This window comes from Lissotriton helveticus, chromosome 12 (genome assembly GCF_964261635.1).
Source record: "Lissotriton helveticus chromosome 12, aLisHel1.1, whole genome shotgun sequence".
Lineage (NCBI taxonomy): Eukaryota > Metazoa > Chordata > Amphibia > Caudata > Salamandridae > Lissotriton > Lissotriton helveticus.
Window position 1 is genome coordinate 877048865 of NC_136073.1, and position 27688 is coordinate 877076552.

The 27688-nt window shown below is 46.2% G+C and overlaps 1 protein-coding gene across 1 annotated transcript in view; it reads left to right on the plus strand.

The window, feature by feature from the left end:
• The window catches only part of LOC144797683 (thialysine N-epsilon-acetyltransferase-like), a 124220-nt gene extending 96988 nt beyond the window's left edge, over window positions 1-27232 (plus strand). The window contains exons 5-6 of the mRNA XM_078668407.1: window positions 8428-8468; window positions 26445-27232. Of these exons, the coding sequence (XP_078524533.1) occupies window positions 8428-8468; window positions 26445-26618 (215 nt within the window). The 3' untranslated portion in view covers window positions 26619-27232. The remainder of the gene's footprint in view (window positions 1-8427; window positions 8469-26444) is intronic.
• The last annotated feature ends 456 nt before the right edge of the window (window positions 27233-27688 follow it).

A 27688-nucleotide genomic window follows, 5' to 3' on the forward strand; every position in this document is an offset into this window, starting at 1 on the left:
CCTGAAGCGGCATCTCCCTGCGCTTGGACACTGCCTGTGTCTCACCTAGGCAGTTGCTCATCTCGCCTCCTCAGTATAGTCCAGACAGCTCCCCTTGGCTGTTCAGAGCAGAGTTCCTCAAGTGTTTCTGGTCCAGAACCCAGCAACACTAGTTGGTGGTGGATACCCCAGCCCTCGAGATCAAAGAGTTTCTCAATTTCACGTGTGTGGTGACCCTGGTTGCAAAGAAGAAACCTTGACACACTGACTGGAAGCTTCTGACACCAACACTTCAGTTCTGTGACTGGTTCTGGGTAATTCTGCACTTTTGATATTTCCACACAGACTTGTCTAATCATGGTTTTTGTCCAGATTGTGAGCAGGAAGGTGAGGCAGAGCTGGAAGTCTCCTGTAAGGAGAAACCCAAAACAAGGGTGCAAATATGCAGGTTGTTCTTCTAAGCTACCTGTGGGACAACATCCACTTCAGACAACAAAGGGTCAGGTAAGGGCAGAGAAAACTCTCTAGCTTCAAGGAAACCCATCATCTCTTCTTTTAAACACTTTCTAGCCTGGCCTACTACAGAGATCTGAAGAACATCTGAAAGTGTCTTCAAATTCACACGGACTCTCTGGGCTCTCCCGTTGACCGTCCATCGTATGTGGCACTTGGATGCTGTCCATACAAAGTGGAAGCCAGTGTGGCCATGGCAACGCACTAACTATACGCACTTTTCCAACAAGTAAAAGAAAAATAATTAATTTGAGTCACCATAAGAAGTATATATAGTAACAGGACGTTTTTGTTTTTGATTGGTGGTTTGAATTGAAAGATCCCGGTGTATGGGGAGTGCGGTGATGAATATACATCCTTTGTATTCAAGTAGGATTCAGTCAGCAGCATATTTGAGCTGTAAATTTTGATGGGCCCTGATGATCTCCCAGGAGGACGAAGCGCTTAGGCTGTTTTAAGTTGTGATTATTCGTGGACAAGGAAGCATTTATTTGGATGGAATATTTCTTGGAATTTACATTGGATTGGACATTTTTTCTGTTGGACATTTTTGAAGTTTGGAAAAAGATTTTGAATAATAAAAATCATGGACGACAGTACTGGACTGAGGATTGTATTGTGAATTTGACGCTCCTTCCTTCCATCTTTACACCATAAGAAGTAAATGAAGTGTGTCTCTAGCATCTAATTCATAAACTTACATTTTTTATCAGTATTTGTTAGTCTACTCATTGAAATTATATGACCAGCTCCATGTTGTACAGTACCCTATATTGTTATACTAAAAAGCACATAATGCTTTAATTCCGTCAGGATTGTATACAGGTGGACCCACTTGTGGAGGCAAAAGACAGTTTTACAAGGAACAATAATATCCTCATCATCAGGATCCGTACCACAAGTCTGTTCCACCCAGTGATGGGGATGACTTTGGGTGGATTACTACCATGATCCTCAAGAAAATCCCATCCTAGGTCAAGATGTAGTCAGCATTTTAGCAGTCCACAAACACTCAAGTTCAGAGTTTGGCACTGTTAAAATATTTTTTGTTATATAATAATCCATTTTTAGGAGTAAAAAATATTTTTCCGACTCCTAAAATGGGATGCGGATGGATTCCGGTCTACTAGCAATCAATCAGAGTGTGCAGGGTAGGGGAGCTTCTGATGTTGACTGGGAGCTCGTTCCAGGCGTTGGCTGCGACAAAGGAGAAGGCTCTTCCACCTGCTCTGACTCTGGAGATGTGCGGGGTCTCTGCGAGGGCGAGGTCGAAAGAGCGGAGGTTTCTTTTGGGTGCATGGAAAGAGATTCCATCGTTGAGGTATTTGGGTCCGATATTGTGGAGGGATTTGTAGGTGTTGGTGAGTAGCTTGACAGATACTCTCTTTCCGATGGGGAGACAGTGGAGGTCTTGCAGGTGTTGGATCATGTGCTCATGTCATGGGGTGCCAAGGACTAGTCTGGCTGCAGTGTTCTGGATGGTCTGGAGTTTGTTTAGCAGGGTTTTGTTGATTCTAGCATAGAGGGCAGTTCCGTAGTCCAGTCTGCAAGTTATGAGTGCGTGGGTGACGATCTTTCTGGCTTCGGCGGGGTCTTGAAGAGGGAGTTGAAACAGGTGGATGCAACTGCGTTCATCTGGCAAGTCATGGTGAGGGAGGAGTCTAGGATGATGCCGAGGTTCTGGGCACGGTCCGTCGGGGTGGTTGGGTTTCCAGGGGCAGAGGGCCACCAGGAGTTGTTCCAAGCAGTGGGGGAAGGTCCGTGGATGAGGACCTCTGTCTACTATGAGTTGAGCTTTAGGCAGCTGTTGCTCATTCAGGCTGCAATGTATTTTATTCCTTCCTGGAAGTTGAGTCTTGAGTCTTCAGGGTTTTTTGTGAGGGAGAAGATGAGCTGGGGGTCATCGGCGTAGGATACTATGCTGAGCCCATGCTGTTTGACGATGGCGGCGAGGAGGGCCATGTAGATATTAATGATGTCTGTCCAGATTAGCATTTAGAGGCAACCTGGCTGGAAAGCTGCACTTTCCAAGTGTTGTAACTGATTATCTAGAAGTCATCTGGGGGCCATGCCCCTCCAATTGATGGTTTTCAGTACCCTAGAGCCTTTCAGGAGACAGTGTGAGCATCCCCGCGTCACCTTCCTGGTGGAGAGTGCTGGAGTCTTCTTTCTCAGCATCAAAACTGCTAAATACTAAAAGTGCTTCTCCTAACATTCACCCTGGTCAGCTATAGCATCAGTGCCACTGATGGCTGCTTGTGTCACCTAAAAGAGAATTGGAGATGGTGTGCCTTTCTCTTTGTGAATGATGCCGGGAGCCTTGGGGAGTGGGGGGGATGGGCAGTGGTCCATAGGAACAAAGCCTTCTCCACCTACTGTTTTCCAAACTGTGAAACTTTTAAGCAGCATCACTCCCTTTAAGGAACAAATAGGTCAGTTCTTCATTATCCGAATCCTAGTGTGTTGCAATCTGGCCTACCGTATGAATATTAATTAGGTAGGAAACTGCCTGTGACTGCTGTTCAAAATGGTGAACTCTTTTTTTTTGTTGTTAATACGAACTATAAAGTTTACTTTTATTGTTTAGGAGTTGACAGCGATCCCGTGAACCACTGCCTACTCATCAACAAGCTTTCTTTTTACATTCAAAAGTGGAAGAAGATCCCAGGGTCCCCTTCCTATTACCAAATGCATTACCATCTCCCTTGAGGTGTTGGTAAAATATCAATGTTTTGCAACCGGATTTCAGTTGCAAAACTTGATGCATTAAATACTGATTCGGTATTTGGCAGGGATGCCTATAACATACCCCTTCCACATGCAGGACCTTTGACTTCCTGGTCATAGACCTAGCTCTCTGCCCGTGCAGCTCTGCTGACTAAGCCTCCCCGCTGCTGCGACTGACAGAGGTTCAAGTGTGTTTTAAGTGTTTTGAGTCCCTGTGACTTTTTAGCTTTTTGCCGTATTTCTTTTACTTTGCCTTATTCTTTATTTCTTAACTTGCCTTATTTCTTGCCTCCGTTCCTGTTCTCACCGGTTTTTCACCGCTGCTGCCGCCCCTCCTCCCGCCAGTTTTCCCACTCCTGCCACCCAGATGCACATCTGTCCTCCCTTCCCCTATTTAATGGCGGGCGCTACGCTGTCAAGCCTCTGGCCCACCTGAGGTGCACCAAACGCAAGCCGTGTGCACCCATTTGCGACCAGCGCCAGGGACCCTGGATCTCCAAACTTCCACCGCTACAACCCAGCCGTCCTCCTCACACTCAACTCCTGAAGGAACAACAACTGTCAGCTGTCAAAACTGAACACCACCCACGGCTAGACCCCCGCACCCATGCCGGACGCCCGCACCACCGAAGCCCTGAAGGGCAGCCTCTTCAACGTGCGCTCCCTGCACAGATACGGCGTAGACCTCTGCACATAGGTTTGCGAATAGTATTTTGTAGTATGTTAGCAGTACTATTGCAGTACTACTAAATGTAGCACAAAATGCAGTTTGTGACTAGGCCCCATAGGCGTTAGGGTGATGCTGATGGTGTCTGGTATAGGCCTAATCAAGACCTACAGAGATGAGGATGCTGCTGGTGGTGACTGGTGCAGCTCTAGTAGTAAAGTCCTATAATCGAGACATACCATGCCTTGGAAGACTCCATTAGCAGTGAGTATGGCATAGTATATAGAAATAGAACATGTTAATTTCCATCAACACACATAAAAAGAGGTGGCTTATGGAAACGTTCATTTACGACAGGCAGCCGGTCTCCAAGACGAAGATAGTACCCGTAGCACACTAGTCAGGTGTGTGAGCTAACGCATACTCATAGCACACAAGTCAGGTGTGTGAGCTAATGTGTATTCATAGCACACTAGTCAGGTATGTGAGCTAACGCATACTCATAGCACACAAGTCAGGTGTGTGAGCTAACGCGTACTCATAGCACACAAGTCAGGTGTGTGAGCTAACGCGTACTCATAGCACACAAGTCAGGTGTGTGAGCTAATGTGTATTCATAGCACACTAGTCAGGTATGTGAGCTAACGCATACTCATAGCACACAAGTCAGGTGTGTGAGCTAACGCGTACTCATAGCACACAAGTCAGGTGTGTGAGCTAACGCATACTCATAGCACACAAGTCAGGTGTGTGAGCTAATGTGTATGCATAGCACACAAGTCAGGTGTGTGAGCTAACGCGTACCCATAGCACACAAGTCAGGTGTGTGAGCTAACGCGTACCCATAGCACACAAGTCAGGTGTGTGAGCTAATGCGTACCCATAGCACGCAAGTCAGGTGTGTGAGCTAACGCATACTCATAGCACACAAGTCAGGTATGTGAGCTAACGCGTACTCATAGCACACAAGTCAGGTGTGTGAGCTAACGCTTGCCCGTCCAATAAGGACTGCAACCCACACAACCAAGCCCTACCTAACAAAGCCACCATGAGGGAAACCTGTTTTTGGCATTGCAGTAAGGAACCCTGGCACACTTGAGGATTCCTGTGCACATTGAAGTGTAGGTTCATTATAGACAGTGTCCATATCCCTCCCCCTGTTCCTAGGTGAAACCTTTACCATCCCTACACATTTTGACAGGCTCTGCCACCTGCAGGGCAAAGAGGAACTATGCATGCAGGGCACTTGTCTCTGTTCTATGCTACATACCTGCAACCTGGTGCAGTATATGCTCCACATGCACCTAGTTTGGTCACTCACCAGTCTTTCTGTGAGGTGACTACATACAGGATGGCTCAGTGAGTTAGCACTTTGCCTCTGATCGTTGCTTTTGTCTGAAAGTCACACATTCATTTCCCACTAAGGCGGACTCGGACTTCTAGTAAAGTCAGAATCACTAAATTGGTGATAGCTAGCATCTGTTCCATAGAGCATTTACATACACATACCCTTGAAACAGCAAACTAACACTGCTGTTAGTATTGTACAATGAAAGGTTATTTGGCTTGTACAAATCATCTATAAAACAGATGTATCACAATTATAGTAATTCTTATAAAAATCTCAGTATTTATAAGTAGAGCCCGAACCAGCCCAATGAAGCTCCAGGCATGTCCCATCACACCTCTCTGTTTCTGATGGTCTAAAACCTCTATCTATTATTCTAAAGTATCTCTAACAATATAATTATTTAGCTGTATCCACTGACTAATTCACCCCTCATGCCTGACTTTGCCCCTGGGCCTGTAGTTGGAATAGGCCTTTCAGCATGTCCTTCTCAGCATCTTATCCATGTGCCTAACCCCTCCCTTTTCTAGCTTCTGTTGATTCCTTAACTTCCAATGCTTTCCTTTGGAGAGAGGAGGAGGCATCTTTTACCAGCCATTTGTGCTACATTTGTACTCAAAGAAATGCCCTGTTGAAAAAGTGCACAAAAGGCTGCTATGTACCAACTTTGCTTCATTTGCAGCTAATTCTATACAAGGCCAAATGGCCTTGTGGCTGCAAGCACTGCAAGCAGCTCAGAGAAACATAAATTACTTTCCGTCTTGTTTACATGAGCACTGTCAAAATGGGGTTTTAAAATTAAAAATATTATGATTGTGCACAAATCTGTTAGAATTATTTTCATAACAGTGAAACATTTACTATTCAAAACTGTTTTCTAGGTCCTAAATCTCATACACACACACTCTACTAATGAATTAGTGGCCTCTGTTATACTATAAGAGCTGACTTGCAACACATGGGTAGTACAAGGAAATCCCTGCCAAACACAGCAATGGAAACAGCATTACCATGCGAACTGGGCTCTGTTACCAACTAGCCCTCACTTCTGGCAAAAAAACTCACTGCATCATAGACCAAAGAGGACATCCAGATTTTTATCACCAATTTCCAGACTTGTCACTGGCCCACACGTTGGGGCCCATTCCCAGAACTAACTTAAGACAAAATCCTAAACTTAGTACTTTTGGTATTCACAGAAGGCATTTAGTAGTAGTAAAGTTAGGACTTTGTCTTAAGTTTGACTTAAGACAAACTTAAGACAGACTTAAGGCAAACTTAAGGCAGACTTAAGACAGACTTAAGACAGACTTAAGACAGACTTAAGACAGACTTAAGACAAACTTAAGACAGACTTAAGGCAAACTTAAGGCAGACTTAAGGCAAACTTAAGGCAGACTTAAGACAGACTTAAGACAGACTTAAGACAGACTTAAGACAAAATCCTAACTTAAGTCTGTCTTAAGTCTGTCTTAAGTCTGTCTTAAGTTTGTCTTCTGTGAATACCAAAAGTAGTAAGTTTAGGATTTTGTCTTAAGTTAGTTCTGTGAATCGGGCCCTATGTCTATATATACAGCTTCCAGAGGCAGACTGGCCAGTAAGAATAACAGGAAATGTCCAAACACTGTTGATAGAGCAGCCAAGATTGGTGGTTGATTCTCACCACGTGAGAGCGAACAGTCTGATTGGAATTGCCGCGGCATCCCTGTGGCTAGTGGAGCTTTGATGCTTTCTGACCCCTCTCGGTGGTCAGACCCTGGGGATGTTGGGTAAGGCATCAAAATCTAAGGTGGCCTTGACTGTGGGTTGGAAGTGTGGTGCCCCCTTCAGAAAGTAACTGCACTGGTCTTACTGTCACATGGCCCTGGGGCTTGTACCTTGGCCTATACTAGATTGCTGGAAGGGCTTATTATCCCCTAAGATGGCTACAAGCCTCATTCCACTGCACTGGTGCCCCCATATTTATATCTTTATCTGCAGGGGCGTAGCTTGGTCAGTAAGATTACGGGGGTGAACTTTAGATTTTCCAACTATCACGCTGGCATATAATGTTAAAATACAATATACAACAAGCGGGGTGTTTGAAAGGGGCCTAAGGGGCAGTGGAAAGGGGGAGGAATACGAACTGGTAGGAGTATTTATTGAACCAAAAGACAATATTTTGAAAAATAAGCAATATATTGTGAGGACTTTCAAAATGTCTATGTGGGTAAAAATGTCTGGTGAAAAAATTACAGACACCTCTCCATACCTGACTGAAAGCACCTGTACCTAACTATGTATCAGAAAATACATTTATTAGGGGGGTGTAACTCACCAAACACCCCCATCCCCCGAAACTACACCCCTGATTATCTGTTGCCAGAATTTGTTTTTCACAAGACTCTTTCCAAGGCTGGATGGAGACATCACAGAGAGCCACCATCGGCCATGGACACCTGCGATAACAAGATGCCCAGGGTACAAAGTGACCTGGGAACAAGAGACGCAGGATCAGGGAGTCCATCAACCAAGCAACGAGACATTAGAATAACTCCTGTCATCGATGAAATCTGACCCATGTATGCCACACTCAAACAACTTCTCTGACACCCAGAAAAGTACAGTCACACCCTCTACAGCACGAGTCAGCCAAGACCCCAAACAAATGAATTAACTGACATTGACAAAGGGTTATATGACCACCAATCCCCACTGTGATACATCCTGCAGAGACAACCCTAAAAATGTGTCACCTTTATATGGGTTCGGCTACTAGGTTACTATAACCATCCTTCGCCTCATCCTGCGGGGAATAACCAACATCACCACTTTCTCACTGAGTATGATCTGTTGACATGTAGCCCTGTGTATGATCCCTATGTGGACAACATTGAGACCACAGACACGTTTGCAAGCCATAGTGCTAAGCGGCCAAGTATTTGTAAAATGCGGACTGTATAAATAGCATGTAACACAAAATTGGAATCAGTGTGCCCAGTGACCCCATGACATTGAATTTTATCTTGATATCTCCATTTGGCACTGATTACTGTGTGACCCCATGACCTGATATTTGCACCAATCAATGGTTGTTTGGGCGCTTTAACTCATGATGGAGGTTCTTCCAGAGAGCTGATGTTTGAAACATGACAGTTATCAGAATTCTTTGCACCATGATTCACACTAATCCAAGTTTTATATATTTTCACAGGAACTGGGATGGGCAAGAAACTTATTAGCAAAGTTGCAGAAGTAAGTCCCTCCATCCAGATTAATTATTGTCTTATATCAATATTATGATGCTTCTTACCCTGGTGAGGCCCCAAGCGCTGACCTAGATTGCCAGGTAAGAGGCTGCCCACCTTGCTGTGCATAGTTGGTGGAGTGTATGTTTACAGTGAGACCCTTGTGTCCGGCATTGGGTGTTGCGCGTGTTGATCAGTGGGGGGATTCAGTTGTGTCGCTGCCGACAATAAGCTTCATATAGGAGGTTGATACCAGAACATGAATATGTTCTGACTTAAACATTGTATACAAGATATTGTTTGCAAAAATAATGCTGCATCACAGTTGATAATAGAAAACCTGCCCCAGTGGGATGATATTCTTACAAAAAATACTCAGGACACAACATTTATTTCAGATGATATTCCTTTATATGAAGATTTGACATACGACTCAACCGTCCGTGAAGCAGAAGGATTTGCAGTAGATAGAGCAGCTGTAGTGGTTATTTACAACCTCCATCATTTGTTTGATGAATGTGAATTTGGTGTGGGGTGAGCCTGTGTAGGGGTGATGTGGGGTGGAAAGCATGGTCAATGCATGGTAGTTCTGAGGGATTCTTGTTCAGAGAGAGGTTCCAGCGCTTGGTGGTCGGTACCACAAAAAAGATCTTCAACCAACTTTGTGAACCTGGGGATAGTCATAGGTGGGGTTAGTCTAGATCTGAGAATGCTTTTTAATTGGTGGCTGTGGAGTCAGTGTTATAAAGAGATGGTTCAGGCACAGTGGATGGCCCGATGCAGGGTGCCTTGAAGGACGTATGTCTTGCATCTGGATGCCCGTGGAGAGCTGGAAGAGTGGGCGTGATGTGATCACCAATGCTGATGTATGGAAGCTGTTTGTTGGTTCCTTGTTGAAGACCTGGAGTCTGCAGAGAACAAGACATGGGCCACTGGGTAGAATGTGTTGGTGTAGTTTAGGCAGAGAAAAACAAGTCAGCGGTAGCCTATATCCTCTGCAAGGACCGAAGGTGTGGGAGAATAGGATAAAGGTTCACCCTAGTTAAGAAGGATGATTTGGTCGCAAGGTGAGTTTGTATTACATGATCACAAACTGGTTCCACAGCTTTGTTCTGGTATTCGGTGGTGGTTTGAGTTTCTGGAGTCAGGGGGTGGTGGAATTATACTGAGTTCAGCTTCCATGTTTGAAGATTTCTTGTTTTGTTGAGATGTGCTGGTGCAACATCCACCGTATCAAAAGAACGGAAGGGAATACGAGGAAACTATCCAGAGGGGGGCCCATCCTCCTTTTTACCTTTTTGTCAAAAAATGAGAGAGCCTTACTCTGTACTTTTTGGTAAAATCCTTCAGGTGAAAAAAGCTCACGGCTTTTTGTCGTGTAACCCTCGCCCTCCAGGGTTACGCCTTGGAGGCATGCTGCATCAAAGGTTTCTACCCGTTCTGCTGCGGAACGGGCGAGCTGCTACCAATGGAAGACACAGAAGCACTTAGATGGTAAATACCAATTGATGGATAGGTAGGAGTTGGAGGGGTTTGTTTAGAAGGGAGTTAAAACTACCTACCGATAGGGAAGCTATGCTTTATACCGTCCTCCAGAAGGCATGCTTAAAAAGGGAAGACAAGTAGAGGGTATGAGTGGTTTTCATGACCCTACCTTCTATTAGGCTGTGGGTTTGACATCCTTATTAATATTTTCCACTAATCAGTTGGAACTGCATATTTGCGGAGAACATAAACTTAGGATGGTGCCAGACTGACTCCATGCCCCCCTGCAGGATATGTTGTCCCTTGGACCAGCTAGCTCACCATGCCACCGTTAGCCCCCCTAAACCCAGAGAGGGAGCGAGCAATTCTGGCAACTACTGAACATGACAACCCTGTTCCCTCAGAAACCGTGATGAGAGATCTAGTACCTTTCGCCAAGACACCCATGCCCTCTTTCGCTCAGAGAAATATACAAAGAATGCACGCAGGGCAATTTTTCAATATTTATTGAACCTATATATATATATATTACCTACTGGCGGTCGCCAGTAGGTAGTTATAGTTAGGATTGTTTTCCGTAGGAAATCCGCAACATTCTATTGGGAATAACTTTGGCGCCGGTGGACGAATCTTCGCGAATTTCTCAAAGAAGATGGCCCGTTCCGCTCCGCTCCTTCCCTGAAAGTTTGGGGGGGATTTGTCAAGCGGGGGCTGAGATAAAAGGGGGTCCCAAAACATGTTTTCCCCATGTTAATTTCCATAGGGCGGTTGGACTCACTTTTAGCCCGAACAGCTGAATGGATTCCCACCAAACTTGGCAAAATTGTAGGGACTGGTAGCCCGATGTGCCTTTGCTATGTCTCAAGATATGTGCTCCAGAGGATTTTGAGTAATTTAGGTTAAAAAAAATATATATATCTATATGCGCGCCCCGGTACGCGCACCGGGGCGCGCACCTGGCGTGCAACGCGAGTACGCGAGCGGAAAGCTGATTGGCTCTCGGGTGTCTGTCAACATTCCAAACAGTCCGGAGCGGCCGCCATCTTATGTCTCGGTAGGATCGAGACACAAGAGGTGTCAAAAACAAAGGAGGTAATGACCATAAGGGGGCAGGGTAGACCCCCCTGGCCCCCTAGGTTTGATGTGGGGGCTATAAAAGGGTGGGGGGAGCGCCTGGTACGCGCACCGGGGAGCGTACCGGGGAGCGTACCATGGGTCTGCATGATTAAATAAATATATTTTTAAAGAACACAGCTCTTTGATGAGAATTGGAGGTAGTTCTGAAAATAACTTTTTTTTCTTCTTTTTTTTTTTCTACAACAAAAACAAAAACAGGGAATGGGAAACTGCTCAACAGGAGCAAAAAAACAAAACAAAATTAGGGCTGGAAACGGCAGCAATGGTTATCCACGCTCGAACCATGAGCAGAACACTTTGTTCCCCATAGCAAAGTAACTTATCGCAATATCTGCATTTAATAACGCCTTTATTAAAAGCAGGCTGGATGTTGGGAATCTGCTCTTGTGATTGCTCCCTCCCTGATGCAGTTTGTCCTCCGGTTGAAGTAGAGGCCCCATCACTGGGAGCCTCTCGTGCCAGAGCCCTGACACAATTCTGGGGGTGCCTCCTCTCCACATGGCGAATCATTGTGGAGTTACCAAATGAATATTTCTTAGTGGGGTCACCCCGTGACAGGACAGTGTGACAAATCCTGCACTACACTTTTGGAGCATTTACTTTCTTCTTGTCATCAGGAATAGAAAAAACTTCCAAATAAAGTGTTCTTTTACTTTCGGCTGAGGAGCCTCTTCATCAAGAAATTCATTGGAGTCATCTTCACTGCTGGAGGGTCTGGCAGCCATGATAATCCAAGATTTTATTCCCACAAAGATCCGACAGCAAAAAGGCAAGTCTTGCAGTCACAAAAGTGAAAGAAGAAGTGAAGGAAATGGGTGGGGATTTCATTCTTTGTAAAAAAAAAAATGTTAGCAACCAATGAAAAGTGTTATGTTCAGGTCACATGACCCGACGCGCTTACGCTGCGCGCCCGCGCGCCCGGCGGCACTTACGTTGCGCGATCGTAAGCACGCGGGCGCTTCCGGGTGCGCTTACGCTGTGCGTCATAAGACGCATCTCGCGGCTACGCGATACGTCACGATGATGTTTTCGTTCGCGGCAATGGTGCTAACGGGCCGCTCACCGGTATGCGCACCGAGGCGCGCCATAACACTGAGATTACCGGTGCGTTCACCGGTACGCGCACCGGGAGCGCACCAAGGCAAAAAAAAAAAAAGGGAAAATATACATAAAAAAATAGTATTACATAAATATAAAATATAGGATTTTTTATAAAAAATATTATATTTCATAGCTATAGAAATTAGCTATTAAAAAACCTATGAAATTCAAAGAAAAAAACATAGGTTTGAGGCCCTATATATAGTTGGGAATTAGCATTTACGAAACCTATGAAATTCACTGAAAAAACCATAGGTTTCACACCAGTTATAGTTAGGAATTAGCATTTAAAAAACCTATGAAATTCACTGAAAAAACCATAGGTTTCACACCAGTTATAGTTAGCTGTAAGTTTTACTCGCATAAAACCATTGAAATTCCCACGTTATAGTTAGTTGGACTCACTATAACTTGCGCGTGAAATGCACTGCTGATGACGTCACATATTACATCACTCATGACATGGTCAGTGACATCATTCATGACATCACTGATGACACCATCCTTGTGACAGAGTGAGAGACATCCTTTCACTGTAATGTAACCCTTGAAACACATATTCAATAATAGAAGGTACAATTTTGAAAAAAATGGAGATACCCATACCAGTTACAAAAATCAATTCAATAATTCCACCATCTATATACACATCCACTCATTCACCAACAGTTCTATATAGTCACTCATACATATACTCACTCATAATATGTAGTGATACACCTATACATCCTGTTACACACCGACAGTCATCCAAAAGATACTCTCACACATACTCACACATGCAAATAAACTATTGAACATCCATTTATTTGCATATACAGCTATACACACACTACCATCTTACTTCTAAGGAAACTTACACATACTTACTCTCTTAAACAATCACTTATAGAAACACATACTTATTTGAACAGGAATTCTTACAATCCCTCACTCTCACTTATACTCACTTATATACATCAATATTCACATATACTACATTAAAACATATGTAGTTAATGATAAACAGCCTGATTCATGTACGGGCCGTTTTGCGTGTCCCTAATAGCGATTAATAGCGACTCGCTATTGAGGAAACGCAAAACGGCATTCATGTACTTTTCGGGGAAAAAATAGCGACTCGCACGCGGGCGCTAAATCCGTTAGCGACCAACTAAAAACGCAGAAAAATCGCTATTCCCGGCTACCTGCGTCGGGATTGCGACTCGCAATCCCGTGCGATCGGGAATGCGACTCGCAATCCCGTGCGATCGGGAATGCGACTCGCAATCCCGTGCGATCGGGAATGCGACTCGCATTCTCGCGCGATCGGGAAAACGGGAAGTCGCTTTCCGAGCACAGTGATGACATCACAACCAGGAAGCAGGCAGTTCCCACCCCCAAACACCACAGTGAGGCAAACCTCCGAGGGAGCAAGTCGGAAAGCAGACGCTAAACCAGCGATAGCGACTTCACAACCGCCTGTAATAGCGACATATCTGCTGCCATGTCTGAGGAACCTGTCCCTGGCCCCAGCAACAGCGCAGGACGAAAGCGAAAGCTGAAGTTCTCAGAGCAGGAGCTCGAGAACCTAATTGAAGGGGTGGTGGCCAACCATGACAGGCTCTTCAGGATCAACTCCAGAAAGGTCCCAGAGCAAGACAAGCGGAGGATCTGGCTGGGAATAGCTTCCAGCGTGAACTCGGTGGGTGTGGCCGATAGGTCATTGGAGGAGCTTAAGAAGCGCTGGTATGACCTCCGAGGTCGTGCCAAGGAGAGGGTGGCGGAGCGCCTTGGAGAGGCATCGGGCACTGGAGGTGGCGGACCGACAGTCCCACCCAACACACCCTTGGAGGACCAGGTCGAGAACACCCTTGAGAGGGAGGCGTGCGTTGGCGTCACCCCTCTGGACTCCTCCCGCCCCACCCAAGACACCCAAGGTAAGTGGCATGCGACTGCGACCCTGTCCCCTATGACCGTCCCTGACCAAATAGGCTCACTTATTGGCCCTTAGTCATGCCTTTGTTGCGCATCAGGGAATGCCCTGAAGCATTGTGGGAGATGTAGTATGTCCACAATGTAGTAGTACCCCAATGCAGCCAGACAGGTCCCAAAGTACGCAAATCCACAGCCATCCAGGGAATGTCACCCAGCATGCATGTAACATCAGCACGTCTGCCAGTCACATGCAACTAATGAGTATCCACTTACCCTCACAGGTGGCGCAGAAAGCAGTGACAGCGAGAGGCTGCAGATAGATGAGGAGGCCCAGGAGGAGGATTCACAACCAGAAACCCAGGCACCAGCCCCTGCAACAACACCAGCAGCCAGGCCCCCCACCGTTGTGGCCCCTGCATCTGCCATCCCACCCGCAGCCAAGGCCAGGCCCCCCACCGTTGCTGCATCTGGATCTGCCGTCCCACCCGCAGCCAAGGCCAGGCCCCCCACCGTTGCTGCATCTGGATCTGCCGTCCCACCCGCAGCCAAGGCCAGGCCCCCCACCGTTGCTGCATCTGGATCTGCCGTCCCACCCGCAGCCAAGGCCAGGCCCCCCACCGTTGCTGCATCTGGATCTGCCGTCCCACCCGCAGCCAGAGCCAGGCACCCCACTAATGTGCCCCCAGTCCCTGCCGCACCAGCAACGCCTGCTGCAACACCACCTGCAGCTGGTGCTACGAGATCTGGGCCTGCGACAGCGGCAACACAGCGGCCAATCAGCAGGAGGGGCAATGGACATCTCCATGCCTGTATGAGCGTAGAGAGGCGCATGCTCAGGATCCACCAGCGCCAGTCACAGCAGCAAGGTGCCATACAGCTCCAGCTGCACAAAATTGGGCGCAATGTGGCGGGAGTGGGAGACCGCGTGGACCGCATGACGGCGGCCATGGGCCGCATGACTGCAGCCATGGAGGCAAACACTGCGGCAATGAGCAAGCAGCGCAGGGCAGCAAGCCGGCGCCACCACCAACTCATGGGCCGGCTGGCCTCCTACAGCCGGTCTAATTATGTGGCTGCAAATGCCACCTCCCAGTTGTCACGCCGCTCCCTCACACAGCAGCACCAACTAGTTCAGTGCTGTGAGGACATCACCAGGGTCCTGGAGCACCTAACCACCGCGGTGATGGCACTACACCCTCCAGCTGTACCTGCCACTGTAGGGGGTGACAATGGCAGTGAGGGGGCTTCAAGCGTCAGCAGCCAATCTGCAACACTGGTCCCGCCACTTAGGCGCAGCACCAGGGCAACGCCTGGTACAGGTGCCCCGGAGGAGGATGAGCCTCAGAGGCGGCTGGGCATCACGCGCAGGAGGCGCACTTGACTCTGCCCAATATGCACAGGCACAGGCTGACTATAAGCCTGCCATGGACTTGCACAATGCAGTATGAAGGAATACTGTTGGTTGTAAATAGTTGTACAGATTACCTTTTTCTTGTGAATGAAACAAATATATTTATTTTGGTGCACACATTAGCCTTGTGTGATCATTACATTTTGCATGCAATTGTGATATGTGGGGTGGTGGTAGAGGGTGGGCTAGAAATTGTTCGCTGTGATGTGGTTGCGACGTCTGTGGCCTTCAGCTGGGTTCTCCCCGCGTGCATGGTGCGCATGTGCTGGTGGCCGGTCGTCCCCTTCTGATTCACTGCCTGAGATCTCAACAGGTATCCGGCGCTTGGTTGCAATGTTATGAAGCATTGCACAGACAGCCACAATGCGGCAGCAGGCAGCAGGACTGTAATACATGGCCCCACCTGTCTTGTGCAGTATACGGAACCTGCTCTTGAGCAGGCCAAATGTCCTTTCTATACAGTTCCTTGTCCGGATGTGCGCAACATTGTAGCGCCGTTGCTGAGGTGTGGCAGGGTTGAGGTAAGGGGTCAGAAGGTATTCCCGTAGGGCGTAGCCACTGTCACCTGAATGAGAGCAGCAGATGTTGATTGCCTGTGCAGCGCAGTTACTTCATAGCAATGTGACATTGTCGACAAAGTGTACTTACCAAGTAGGTGTCCTTCCCCAAACTCTCCCCTGATCAGTCGTGTGTGGAGTCCGCTGTGCCTGAAGATAAAGGAGTCATGGGTACTCCCTGGGTACTGGGCGACAATGTCAGTGATGATGGTCTTGGCATTGCAGACCATCTGTATGTTGAGGGAGTGGTAGGACTTCCTGTTGCGGTACATATACTCCGTGGCAGCTGGTGGGCAGATGGCGACGTGGGTACAGTCTATGCAGCCGAGGACATGGGGAAAATGGGCTACATTGTAAAATTGAAGTTTTGTCAGGTCCAATTCCTGTTGGCTCGTGGGAAATGTGATGTGGCGGTGGAGCTGGGTGAGCATGGCGTCAACGAAAGTGTGGAGGCAGCGTGACATGGTGGGCTGGGATATCCCCCCAGCAGCCGCTACTATGCCCTGGAAACTGCCGGAGGCCAGGAGGTGCAGGCTGCACAATACCTGCATATGTGTAGGCACCGAATTGTTCCGCCTTGTTGGGTGCTGCATGAGGGGGTCAAGTTCATGTATCAGCCAGGTGATCATTTCCCCATTCAGCCTGTATTTGGCACATATCTGTTCTCTGGTTTGGCCCAGCAAGGTGACCCGCTGCCGGTAAATCCTTTCCTGCCTCATGCGTCTCCTCCGTGCTGCTCGCTGTAGCCTTCGCCGCCTCACCACCATGTACATTCCTGGCATTGTGGAACGCCTACTGCTGCTGCTGAATGTCCTTATGTGTGATTGGTCAGGCCTGGACCTGTTGGTGATTGGCCAACTGTTTTTCAAATTTTTGTTAATCATGGCTTTTATGGTTACCACCTGCTTTGAGTTGTCCTTAATTTGCGCCGCGCTAAATTGCGATTTTGGGGTTTTCCGCTATTGTATATTTTTCATGAATGCCGATTGAGAATATATTGCGTTTCGCTATTCATTTAGCAGATTCCGTGGTTGGTCGCTATTTCCGTATCGCAAATGCGCGACTACCGGGAATCTGCGACTATTATAGCATAATCGCTATTTAAATCGCTATTCTGTTTTTGCGAATTCGCTATTTTGTACATGAATGCCGATTCCGTGTTTTGCACCCGCAATTGCATTTTCGCAGCCATTGCGGGCGCTATTTCGCTTCATGAATCAGGCTGAAAGACACTAGTAAGACAGTCATTCACTCACTAACACACACATATACACACTCATCCACACATACAGTCCTGCACATATGCTGTCTTCAAAACACATACAAAGAGAGAGTCAGTCATTCATGCATCTATGTGCTAAGTAATACCCCCACTAAACCATACAAACACTCATACTGATACTAAGAAAAACATCTAATAACCCATATACATACATATGTAGCTACTCACCAACCCATGCAGCCACTTATACACAAAGGGAAACACTAATACATATATTTAAATATTTAAACATTACTCTCTAATATATGTATTCACTAAGATACACTTAATAAACCAGTTAACCAATCAATTTAAAAAAAATAAAATCTATGTAAACACTTATTTAAACATTTATTTTTCCATCAACTTTTACATATACATATATAACACATATTTATTTTTCAGAAAGACACACATTCACTGGATGGTGTCATCAGTGATGTCATGAGTGATGTCACTGACCATGTCATGAGTGATTTAATATGTGACGTCATCAGCAGTGCATTCCACGCGCAAGTTATAGTGAGTCCAACTAACTATAACGTGGGAATTTCAATGGTTTTATGCGAGTAAAACTTCCAGCTAACTATAACTGGTGTGAAACCTATGGTTTTTTCAGTGAATATATATATATATATATATATATATATATATATATATATATATATATATATATATTCACTGAAAAAAACATAGGTTATACACCATATATAGTTAGGAATTAGCATTTACAAAACCTTATTTTACTCACACAAAACCATTGAAATTCGCATATATAGTTAGTTGCACTAACTATATATCGCGCACCCGCGAGGCTGAAGCCGGGTGTGAGTGAATATTTAGCGCTGATGACTAGCGGTTTTAATTGTTTGTTGCTGCATATGTTTTTAACTTGTCAATTTTGTGCCAGTTACGAGTGTGAGTGTGTGACCATGTTTGCATAGCCTTCTAAGCTGATTACTAGCTTCTGCACACTTTTACTTTATCCTCCGCACTTTGCACCACCAGGCACCTGAGGCGGAAGCCGGGTGACCTTAGAGCTCTTCTCTATCTTAAACCACTTCTTTCTTACCTGCTTTCATTTTGCTCCGCGCCAACCGATCGGCAACCTTCCCAGCCCCCCAGTCGGCACTCAGAGGTGCTGAGGGAGCCCGGGGGACGCGCTGACGCGCATTTGGTGGCGGCCATCTTAGGGGTAGGCTGTTGCATGGGTGGCAGTCTAGTGGTGCAGCTTCGCACCGGACGGCCAGCGACGCCATAAAAGTAAGTGCCCTCCCCTCCGCGCAGCGGACGCACGCTGCGGAGGCACCTAAGGAGCACCGAAGGAAAGCCCGTCTGCGCCCGTCAGCGTTTCGGAGGTGCCCGGGCGCAGACCTCCTTCGTTAGGGCTCTCCTCGTGATGGCTTCTTCTTTTTCTAGGGGTGAGCTCCTGGCGCTAAGACATACCAATGGCTCCTGTAATGTAGTCTTTCCCAAACCATCCCGGTTGATTAACAAATGCTCCGGGTGTGGCTGGCAACCTGGCGATCGCCGCATTGCCTCTCTAACCCCACCTTCCCCCAGCACCAGATGCATGCTACTTAACACTAGATCCTTAAGTAAGCATGCAGTCGACATTTACACCCTTCTGTCAGACTCCAGTCCGCAATGTTTATTCCTGACTGAGACCTGGCTTGGGGAAGGCTCGGGACCGGACATTGCCTGCACCATTCCCCCGAGCTATGTGATTTATAGGAAAGATAGATGCAAGGGAAAGGGGGGTGGTGTCGCCATGATCATTGACAGGACTATTGTATGCTCTATTATTCCAGTTGATAACATCACTGGTTGTGAAGTTCTTGCCTTTTCCCTTTCATTATCTCCTCACCAATCTTGTATCGGCCTGCTGATTTATAGACCCCCTGGCCCTATGGGCACCTTTTTAGAAGAACTTCACGCACTTATTTCTTCATTATGTCTTAGAGCTGATCATTGTCTGCTGCTGGGCGACTTCAATATCCACATGGATAAGGAGGACGACCCAGACAACATCAAACTCAAAGACATTACCTCTACTCTTCAGCACCTACCTTATCTCTGTCTCCCTACCCATTGTAAAGGGCATATTTTAGACCAAATCTTTTCCACTGTCCCTATCACCCTTACCTCCCTTGCCCCGGTATTATGGTCAGACCACTTCTAAGCGGCCTTTGAGATCCCTTCTATTATTAGGAAAGCTGCCCAAGGCCACTGGCGTGATGCGCTTCCATCCAGGGCCTTCGAGAATATTACTCCAGCCACGCTCGCCAATTCACTCGAGACTCACCCTTGCCCACTGACAGGTTCGCTCTCTACCGACCTGGATCTTTTTCAGGACTGGCTCACGAAACAACTGGTCATCCTTGCCCCTCCTGTCCCTCCCAAGCCACGCTCAGTGAGATCTTCTGCCCCGTGGTTCTCACCGGCGCTTGCCGCTAAACGCCGACAATGCAAACAAGCAGAACGGACCTGGCGTAAATTTTATGACGCCAGTACCAAATTTACCTATAGGGAACTGATTAGGGATTACCACCATGACATTGCAGCCTGTAAAAAATCCTATCTAGCTAGTAAAATTGAGGGTGCTTCCAACTCTTGTAAGGAAATTTTCAAAATAGTTAAGGATTTCATCTCACCCCCCTGGGTCACTCCTAAACTGACCCATTCGGAGTCATGGATCTTTGAACTGGCCAATTTCTTTACTAATAAAATTAGGGCCATTCAGGCTTCTTTTGGTACCATCACCCAGGATTCCCCCCTCTTGTCAAGTCTCTTTGACTCCTCTCAGACTTCGCCCACTCCCTCCCTTTGGAGTTCCCCCCCACTTTCCCTTCAATCCTCTCCTGATCTTCTTTCCAAACTAAAGTCAGGTTCCCCTCTTGATCCGTGCCCCGCAAAATTTTTGGCACGCATGGCCCCCTCCCTCAATCACATCATTAATCCCATTCTGAACCTCTCACTTAACACAGGCGTTGTACCTCAAGCTTGGAAGCAGGCCCTCATCCTCCCCCTTCTGAAGAAGGCCAACTTGTCACCAGAGCTTCATCTCAACTACAGACCCATCTCCCTTCTGCCAGCATTGGCGAAAGTGGCCGAAAAACATGTTCATTCCACCCTGTCCCATTTTTTGGAGTCCCATGACATCTTGCATAGATCACAATCTGGTTTCCGCTCTAACCTGAGCACTGAAACTGCCTTGCTCGAGGTCACTGAGATGATTAGAGAGACCCTGGACAGAGGAGGAAAGGCTATGCTGGTGATGCTTGACCTATCAGCGGCCTTTGACACTGTCCCCCATGACCGCCTCCTATTTAGACTCTGGGAGATAGGTCCAAGGGGGACGGTGTTCAGTTGGTTTAGGTCCTTCCTCACTGGCCGGCAGCAAACGATCTGGGCTCCACCTTTCTCTGCCGCTATGCCGCCTCTGGAGGTCGGAGTGCTACAAGGCTCAATACTGAGCCCCTCACTCTTTAACATCTATATGACCCCTTTGGCGGCGCTCGCGGAGAGTTTAGGGGCCCAGATCGTTTCATATGCTGACGACACTCAACTCCTGTTTACCTGTGATAAGGGACAGGACTTCGACGGGGCTTCCATCCGGGGCTGCCTTGGGGCTGTGTTTGTCTGGTTCAGTCGGCACAGTCTCAAGTGCAACTCCGACAAATCCGAAGTTCTTTTCTTTGGCTGCCCCGCCGTCCCTAAATGGAAAGACTGGTGGCCGGCAGCCATGTTTCCCCCTACCGGCGACTCTGGTGCTGCTAAAAATCTGGGTATTCAGATTGATAATTGTCTCTCCTTTAGGGCCCAAGTCTCAGGTTTAGTCGGCAAATGCTTTGCCATTTTAAAAATGCTGAGGAAGTTCCTGCCGCTCTTGTCCTTGGAACATAGGAAGATCACTGTCCAGGCCCTGGTCGGCTCCAGGCTGGATTATTCTAACGTTCTCTACCTCGGTCTGCCTGAATACCTCTTATCGCGTCTGCAGGTGGTTCAGAACTCAGCGGCCCGTGCCATCTTCGGCCTCCCCAGGAGATCAAGGGCCAGTGAGCTTCTGAAGACTCTCCATTGGCTCCCCATGAAGAAGCGTATCATCTTTAAGACCTTGACCATTGCGTTTAAAGCCTTGCAAGGTATAGGTGCCCGCTATCTTCAGAAATGGGTCCGCTTTCATTCTCCAGCCAGATCTCTGCGCTCTTCCTCACAAGCCAAGGCAGCGATCCCCAGGATCCGGCGTGCCCGCTGTGGGGGGCGTTCATTTAAACTCCTTGCCCCGCAGTTATAGAACGATCTCCCTCCTTCCTTGAGATCCTGCTCTAATCTTCTCGCCTTTAGAAAAGACCTGAAGACTTTCCTCTTCCTGCAATAGACTCCGCTTGTGCTTCTATGTTTTCTGTCACCTACCCGTTCTTTTATTCTCTGACCTGCCGAGGCTCTTTCAGCGCCGGGACACTCCTCGGAGTAGCCGTGCGCTATATAAGCATCCCCTTAACATAACATAACATAACATAACATAACATAACATAACCCGCAATCCACTGCTGATCATGTCACATATTACATCATTCATGACATGGTCAGTGACATCACTGATGACATCACTGATGACATCTCAAATGACATCACTGATGACATCACTGATGACATCTCAAATGACACCACTGATGACATCACTGATGACAACATCCAGTGACTGTATGTTTCTGTAAAGTTAAAATATGTCTTACATATTGAAGAATGAGTGGATTTATAAGTGTCTGGATGAAGGATTTAGTAGGTGCATGACTGACTGTATGAGTGAGTGATTAAATGTGTCTCACTGAGTGCATGGGTTAGTGACTAAACTGTCTTAATTTGTGCATCATTATATCTGTTGTTCTGTAAACTGCTGCATGTGTTGATCAGTAGCTATATGAGTAACTATATGGGTTATTGATTGGTTGCCTAAGTATTTGTATGGGAGACTGAGTGTGTGTGTGGGTGGCTGGGAGGTGTATGACTCTGTGCATAGATGTGTGAGCAGTTGATTCACTAGATGTATGGGTTCAAAAGTGCATGTGGAAACAGCTGTATGGGCGGTTGACTGTGTGCATGAGTGTATTGGTGAGTGAATGGATATCTCAGTGCTACATGTCAAAGTAAGTACATATGTAAAACACAGTACATTTGAGAGTTGACATATATAAATAACTGTGCATAAGAGCCAGTGAATGTGTGAGTGGCTGTATGGATCATTGTGAACTTGTATCCGGGATTGTATAAGAGAGTAAATATGTGTTAATATATGTTTGAATAAGTAAGGTGTGTATAACTGTATAGTTGAGAAAATGGAGGTGTGATTGATTCTTTGCATGACTGACTAGGTGTGTGTGTAACTCCATGGATGAGTGACAGTCTGTGAGTGTCTGTTTACACTGAGTGTATCTAAGGTTATATTAGAGTCTGAAGAGGTTCATCGTATTATCACATGAATGATGTCATCAGTGATGTGATCAGTAATATCAAATGAGATGTCATCAGTGATGTCATCAGTGATGTCATTTGAGATGTCATCAGTGATGTCATCAGTGATGTCATTTGAGATGTCATCAGTGATATCATCAGTGATGTCACTGACCATGTCATGAATGATGTAATATGTGACATGATCAGCAGTGGATTGCGGGTGCGCGATAGATATATAGTTAGTGCAACTAACTATATATGCGAATTTCAATGGTTTTGTGTGAGTAAAATAAGGTTTTGTAAATGCTAATTCCTAACTATATATGGTGTATAACCTATGGTTTTTTCAGTGAATTTTCAAGGTTTTGTAAATGCTAATTCCTAACTATATATGGTCTATAACCTATGGTTTTTTCAGTGAATTTCAATGGTTTTTTAATAGCAAATATCAAAAGCTTCAAAATGTATTCTTCTTTAAATCGAAAAATATATTTTGTATGTTTTTAATACAATTTTTTTATGTATATATATATTTTTTTGTTTCGCTACCGGTCCGCGCACCGGGTAGCTTCCCGTTAGCTCAATTTGGTGCCGCGAACCGGTAAACGTTCCGTTTGCGCAACATTGCGAAAATTTGAAAAAAAATGTGGGTTTTTTTCCGCACATATGGGCCTCCTCAGCCACCCTCAGAAAACCTAGGGGGTCAGGATACGTCTCCCGTGCCCCCTTATACCCATTTCCCACATTGTTTTTCCTCCATCTTGTGATTAAATTCGACCGAAACACAAGATGGCGGACTCCCGTTACGCTACCGGTTAGCTACCCGGTTCGCGTACTGGGTAGCGCCTCTACCGTGAAAAAACAGAATTTTTAAATTTTTTTATTTTTTGCCCCGCGGGACCCTTTAATAGCCCCCTCATCAATCCTAGGGGGTCAGGAGGGGTCTACCTTGCCCCCTTTCATTAATTTCCCCCTTCGTTTTTCTTCACCTCTTGTCTCTCGATCCTACCGAGAGACAAGATGGCGGCCGCTCCGGACTGTTTAGAATGTTGACAGACACCAGAGAGCCAATCAGCTTCGCTTCGCGAAGTTCCGTTACGCATCAGGTACGCGAACTGGGGCGCTAACCGGAGCGCTGTTACAGATATATATATTTTTTTTAACGTTAATTTATCAAAATCCACTGGAGCACATATATTGAGACCTAGCAAAGGCACATCGGGCAAACAATATCTACAATTTTGCCAAGTTTCGTGGAAATCCATTCAGCCATTCGAGCTAAAAGTGAGTCCAACCGCCCTATGGAAAATTGCATGGGAAAAACGCGTTTTGGGACCCCCCTTTTATCTCGGCCCCCCCTTAACGAAACTCCCCCAAATTTTCAGGGGCTGCTCAGAAACAAAATGTTCCATTTTCCTGAAAATTTCAGCCAATTCCGTCCTCAAACGCCAAAGTTATTCGACATAGAATTTTCAAAAATCCCATAGGAAAAAAATCCTAACTATATATACCTACTGACGACCGCCAGTAGGTAATATATATATATATATATATATGTAACACAATGACAGCGAAGCTGTGGTTGAACTATGTCCAAGCCTGTTTTCAGCTCAGGAGATGGGACTTCATTAACCAGCAACTCACTCTGGGGGCCCACGAAGGGTAACAAATATGCTGTAAAATCAAGGAAGATGACGAACCTTACTATAAGAAAATAATGGTACTTGAGTGGACCACAAGTCCCTACATGCAACACAGTGACCACTCCCACTGAGGGTTAAAAACATGCAAATTATCGAAGCATCAAACAGTCCTTCCGAGCAGATTCCAAGCCAGCTATGATTAAGAGGCTGAAGCCTCGAAACACGTCAGCAAAAGCAAGGAAACAAGGAACAATGAAATGGATCCAAATACCGGACTGAAGCTGCTGGTGTCCTTTTAATAAATCGAAAGATTTCATCAACTGGGAGTGCGTCCTCATTGCTCTTGGGCCATTGCATTACATATGCAAACCCTAACCTACGAATCTAGAGTGTGAATGTATGGTCTGCCAAGAAACCCACTTCTGGATGATCTAATCCCTTTACCTGATGGGTAAGGATGTAGGACTCCTTCTTGGTCACAAACTGGACACCCCTCACGGAGATGTTGCTCAGCTGCTAGGCAAAAGCTTCAGCATGCAGGGACCCCTCGAAGTCAGCAGAAGCGTCTCTTCTGATTGTATTTGGAAACAAAAGAATATATATAGAAAAGAGCATCCTTACCTTGGGCTGAGATTGTGACATGGGTGCCATTGTTTGTGTTCTACAGATAGCTGTGTCACCATATGGACATAATAACAAACACATTTGTATCACGCATGTAACGCCAAGGCAGTGTGATAGTGTTCTCATGAAGCTCTTCATGTCAGTGAGGTCAGTGTTTCTTAGAAATAAACCCAAGTGTCACAAATGCAAACATGTGTCAAATGCGGTGTGACAAAGTGAAGGCAGCTTTAGGAAAGAAACGTGTACGTGTAAAATGGCACTATACCCTACCAGGCCTAACTCTGGCGCATGACAAGGGGACTTGTTGAGATGTTCTTGAAAATATTTTTTGGTCTGTAGTGTGAAATAATGAAACGGAGATCACTGCAACTGATCCGGGCCCTGGGTGTGAAACCCTGACGTAAGACGGTGTGTAAGGTGGAGGGGACTAGATCCAGTGTACTGCCTAAATTAATTGGAGCTTATTTACAAGTCCCTTGCGCCACTTTTGCGTCACTTTTTCCATGTTAAATAAATGCAAAAGTGGCGCAAGGGGATTGTAAATCTGCCCCATTGAGTGTAGGCACATGGGTGGTGAGGTCTAGAGAGGTGAGGAGTTTTAGAAAAGGCTTACTTTACAGTTTCGAGCATGAAGTCGCCTGGAAGGTTGAAGTCCACAAGAGCCAGTGGGCATGCTGCAAAGATGAGGAATTCATCAATGGATGTCCTATAGATAATCCAGGGTCTGTGGGAGAGGTCATAGAGTGTGTGGGTGGGAGTAAGAGGTGTGTTGAGAGGGCATTGAAGGTGGTGCGGAATCAAATGAGTCTTCTCAGTGGCCAGAAGGTCGCCTCTGGATGATGGTAAATGATCAGCTGTTTCTGGTGAGTGTTGTGTAACCATATCTAATGAGCCAATCAAAGATGCTAGAAGTGTTTTTGACTTCATTCAGTGATAGATAATTCATCCAGCTTTTTTGTCATGAACAGAAATGGCTGTGAGTCAAATGCCAGAGCATGCCCTAATGAGGATTAACCACATGGGTGCTGCTGACGAGCTCAGCTGTTGGAGCGTTCGCACGCGGGGCTAATTTCCCCGCTGTGCTGAACGTTCTTAAAACGGGTGTGGCTGTGACGAGCTGAGCTCGTCACCAGCACGGTGGAGCCGCACGCGGCCCCCCTCCCCCCGCACAGCGGGGGGAAAACACCCCGCAGCGAAGGGGTTAAAGAAACTGTGTTTTCATTGTGGAAGTGTGTAATTAAGTTACTTTATATATTGATTTGGTTGGGGCTGAGCAGTGTTGAACTTTGGTGGATTGTTGATGTAGGTAGATGCACAGAGGTAGGGTGAAGGTGTTAGGTGGCAGACGGGGCTCACTAAACTTAATAATAATGTAATTTACTTCCTGCAGGTCTGCGTGGAGCGAAACTTCAGTCGGCTGCAGCTCGTAGCACTGGACTGGAACCAGATGGCCATGGACTTCTACATGAAGAAAGGGGCAGTGGACCTGACCACAAGCGAGAGCTGGCATATGATGCGCTTCCAGGGAGAAGCACTGAAGGACTTGGCCCTGAATGAGACATGACACTGAATGTTTGTGTCCCTCCCATAGGGCTGAAACCTGCCCTCAGACCATTCCCAATAGGTCTGGATCTGTATGCAAAGTCTATAAAAAAAATGAAAAACTGTTATTACCTTTATCCTGTTTATACCTAAGAACCCCAGAGGAATGCAGATGAACCCATATTTCTGCTTACGTACATCAAGCTGCAAGTGGTTGATTACTCCGCTCCGCGTGCTTGATAAACGGATGCACATTCTCCCTCCCTTCATCCCTCATGAGCACAGAGTCTCTCTGCCTTGCTGGCCGGTGGTGGCTAGAACTGAGCAAAAATGTCTATTCTCTGATCCTTCCCAAACACCAGTTTGTGCAAGAGGAAAGAAGTAGTACTGTCCAGGAGAATTTAGGAGGAGCTATAATCCTAAAGTGGTGATTGACAGAGTTTAGAGTGTAAAAACAAAGTGACGGTTCTATGTCAATCCTCAAGGAATCTTCTCGCCCACTCACTATGGCGAGTCGGATTTTATCAGGGCGAGCTATTTTTAGGTCCACTGGCCCGTTCTGGTGAACTGACAAAGAACATGTGTTCTGTTCACTCAGAAAGTTATTGAGCAATAAAGATGCCTTTAGATCATGTTTTTATCTGGTCATATTTGTTCTGTGTTCAGGGACAGAGGTCAAATGTTAGTATATGCCTTCTTACAATTTGCTACTTATTTTATCCTGGAGGTTGGTTAGTTTTATTTGTCTCACCGCAAAGTTAGAGGATTTTGAGTGTACACAACATTTAAATAGCTCGAACATGAACTGTACAAACTTTTCAAAATAAATTTCAGTAGTTATGAAAGCAAATTTACACGTGATGTAAAAAAATGCAAATTATTTTTGCAGAAACCCAATTTCCACAGTTTAATGTCTATCTGGTATATAGTTTAGTCAGTAAAACTACATGTTAGTGGGAAGGTTTGTAGCCATTTCAAGGAAATGTGCTGTTCATAAATGACTGTGCGCTCTCGCATCATGCTTTAGTGATATATTTTTTATAAGTGAGTTGTTAAACATGAACTGAGAAACATTCCTACCCTCGCACTGAT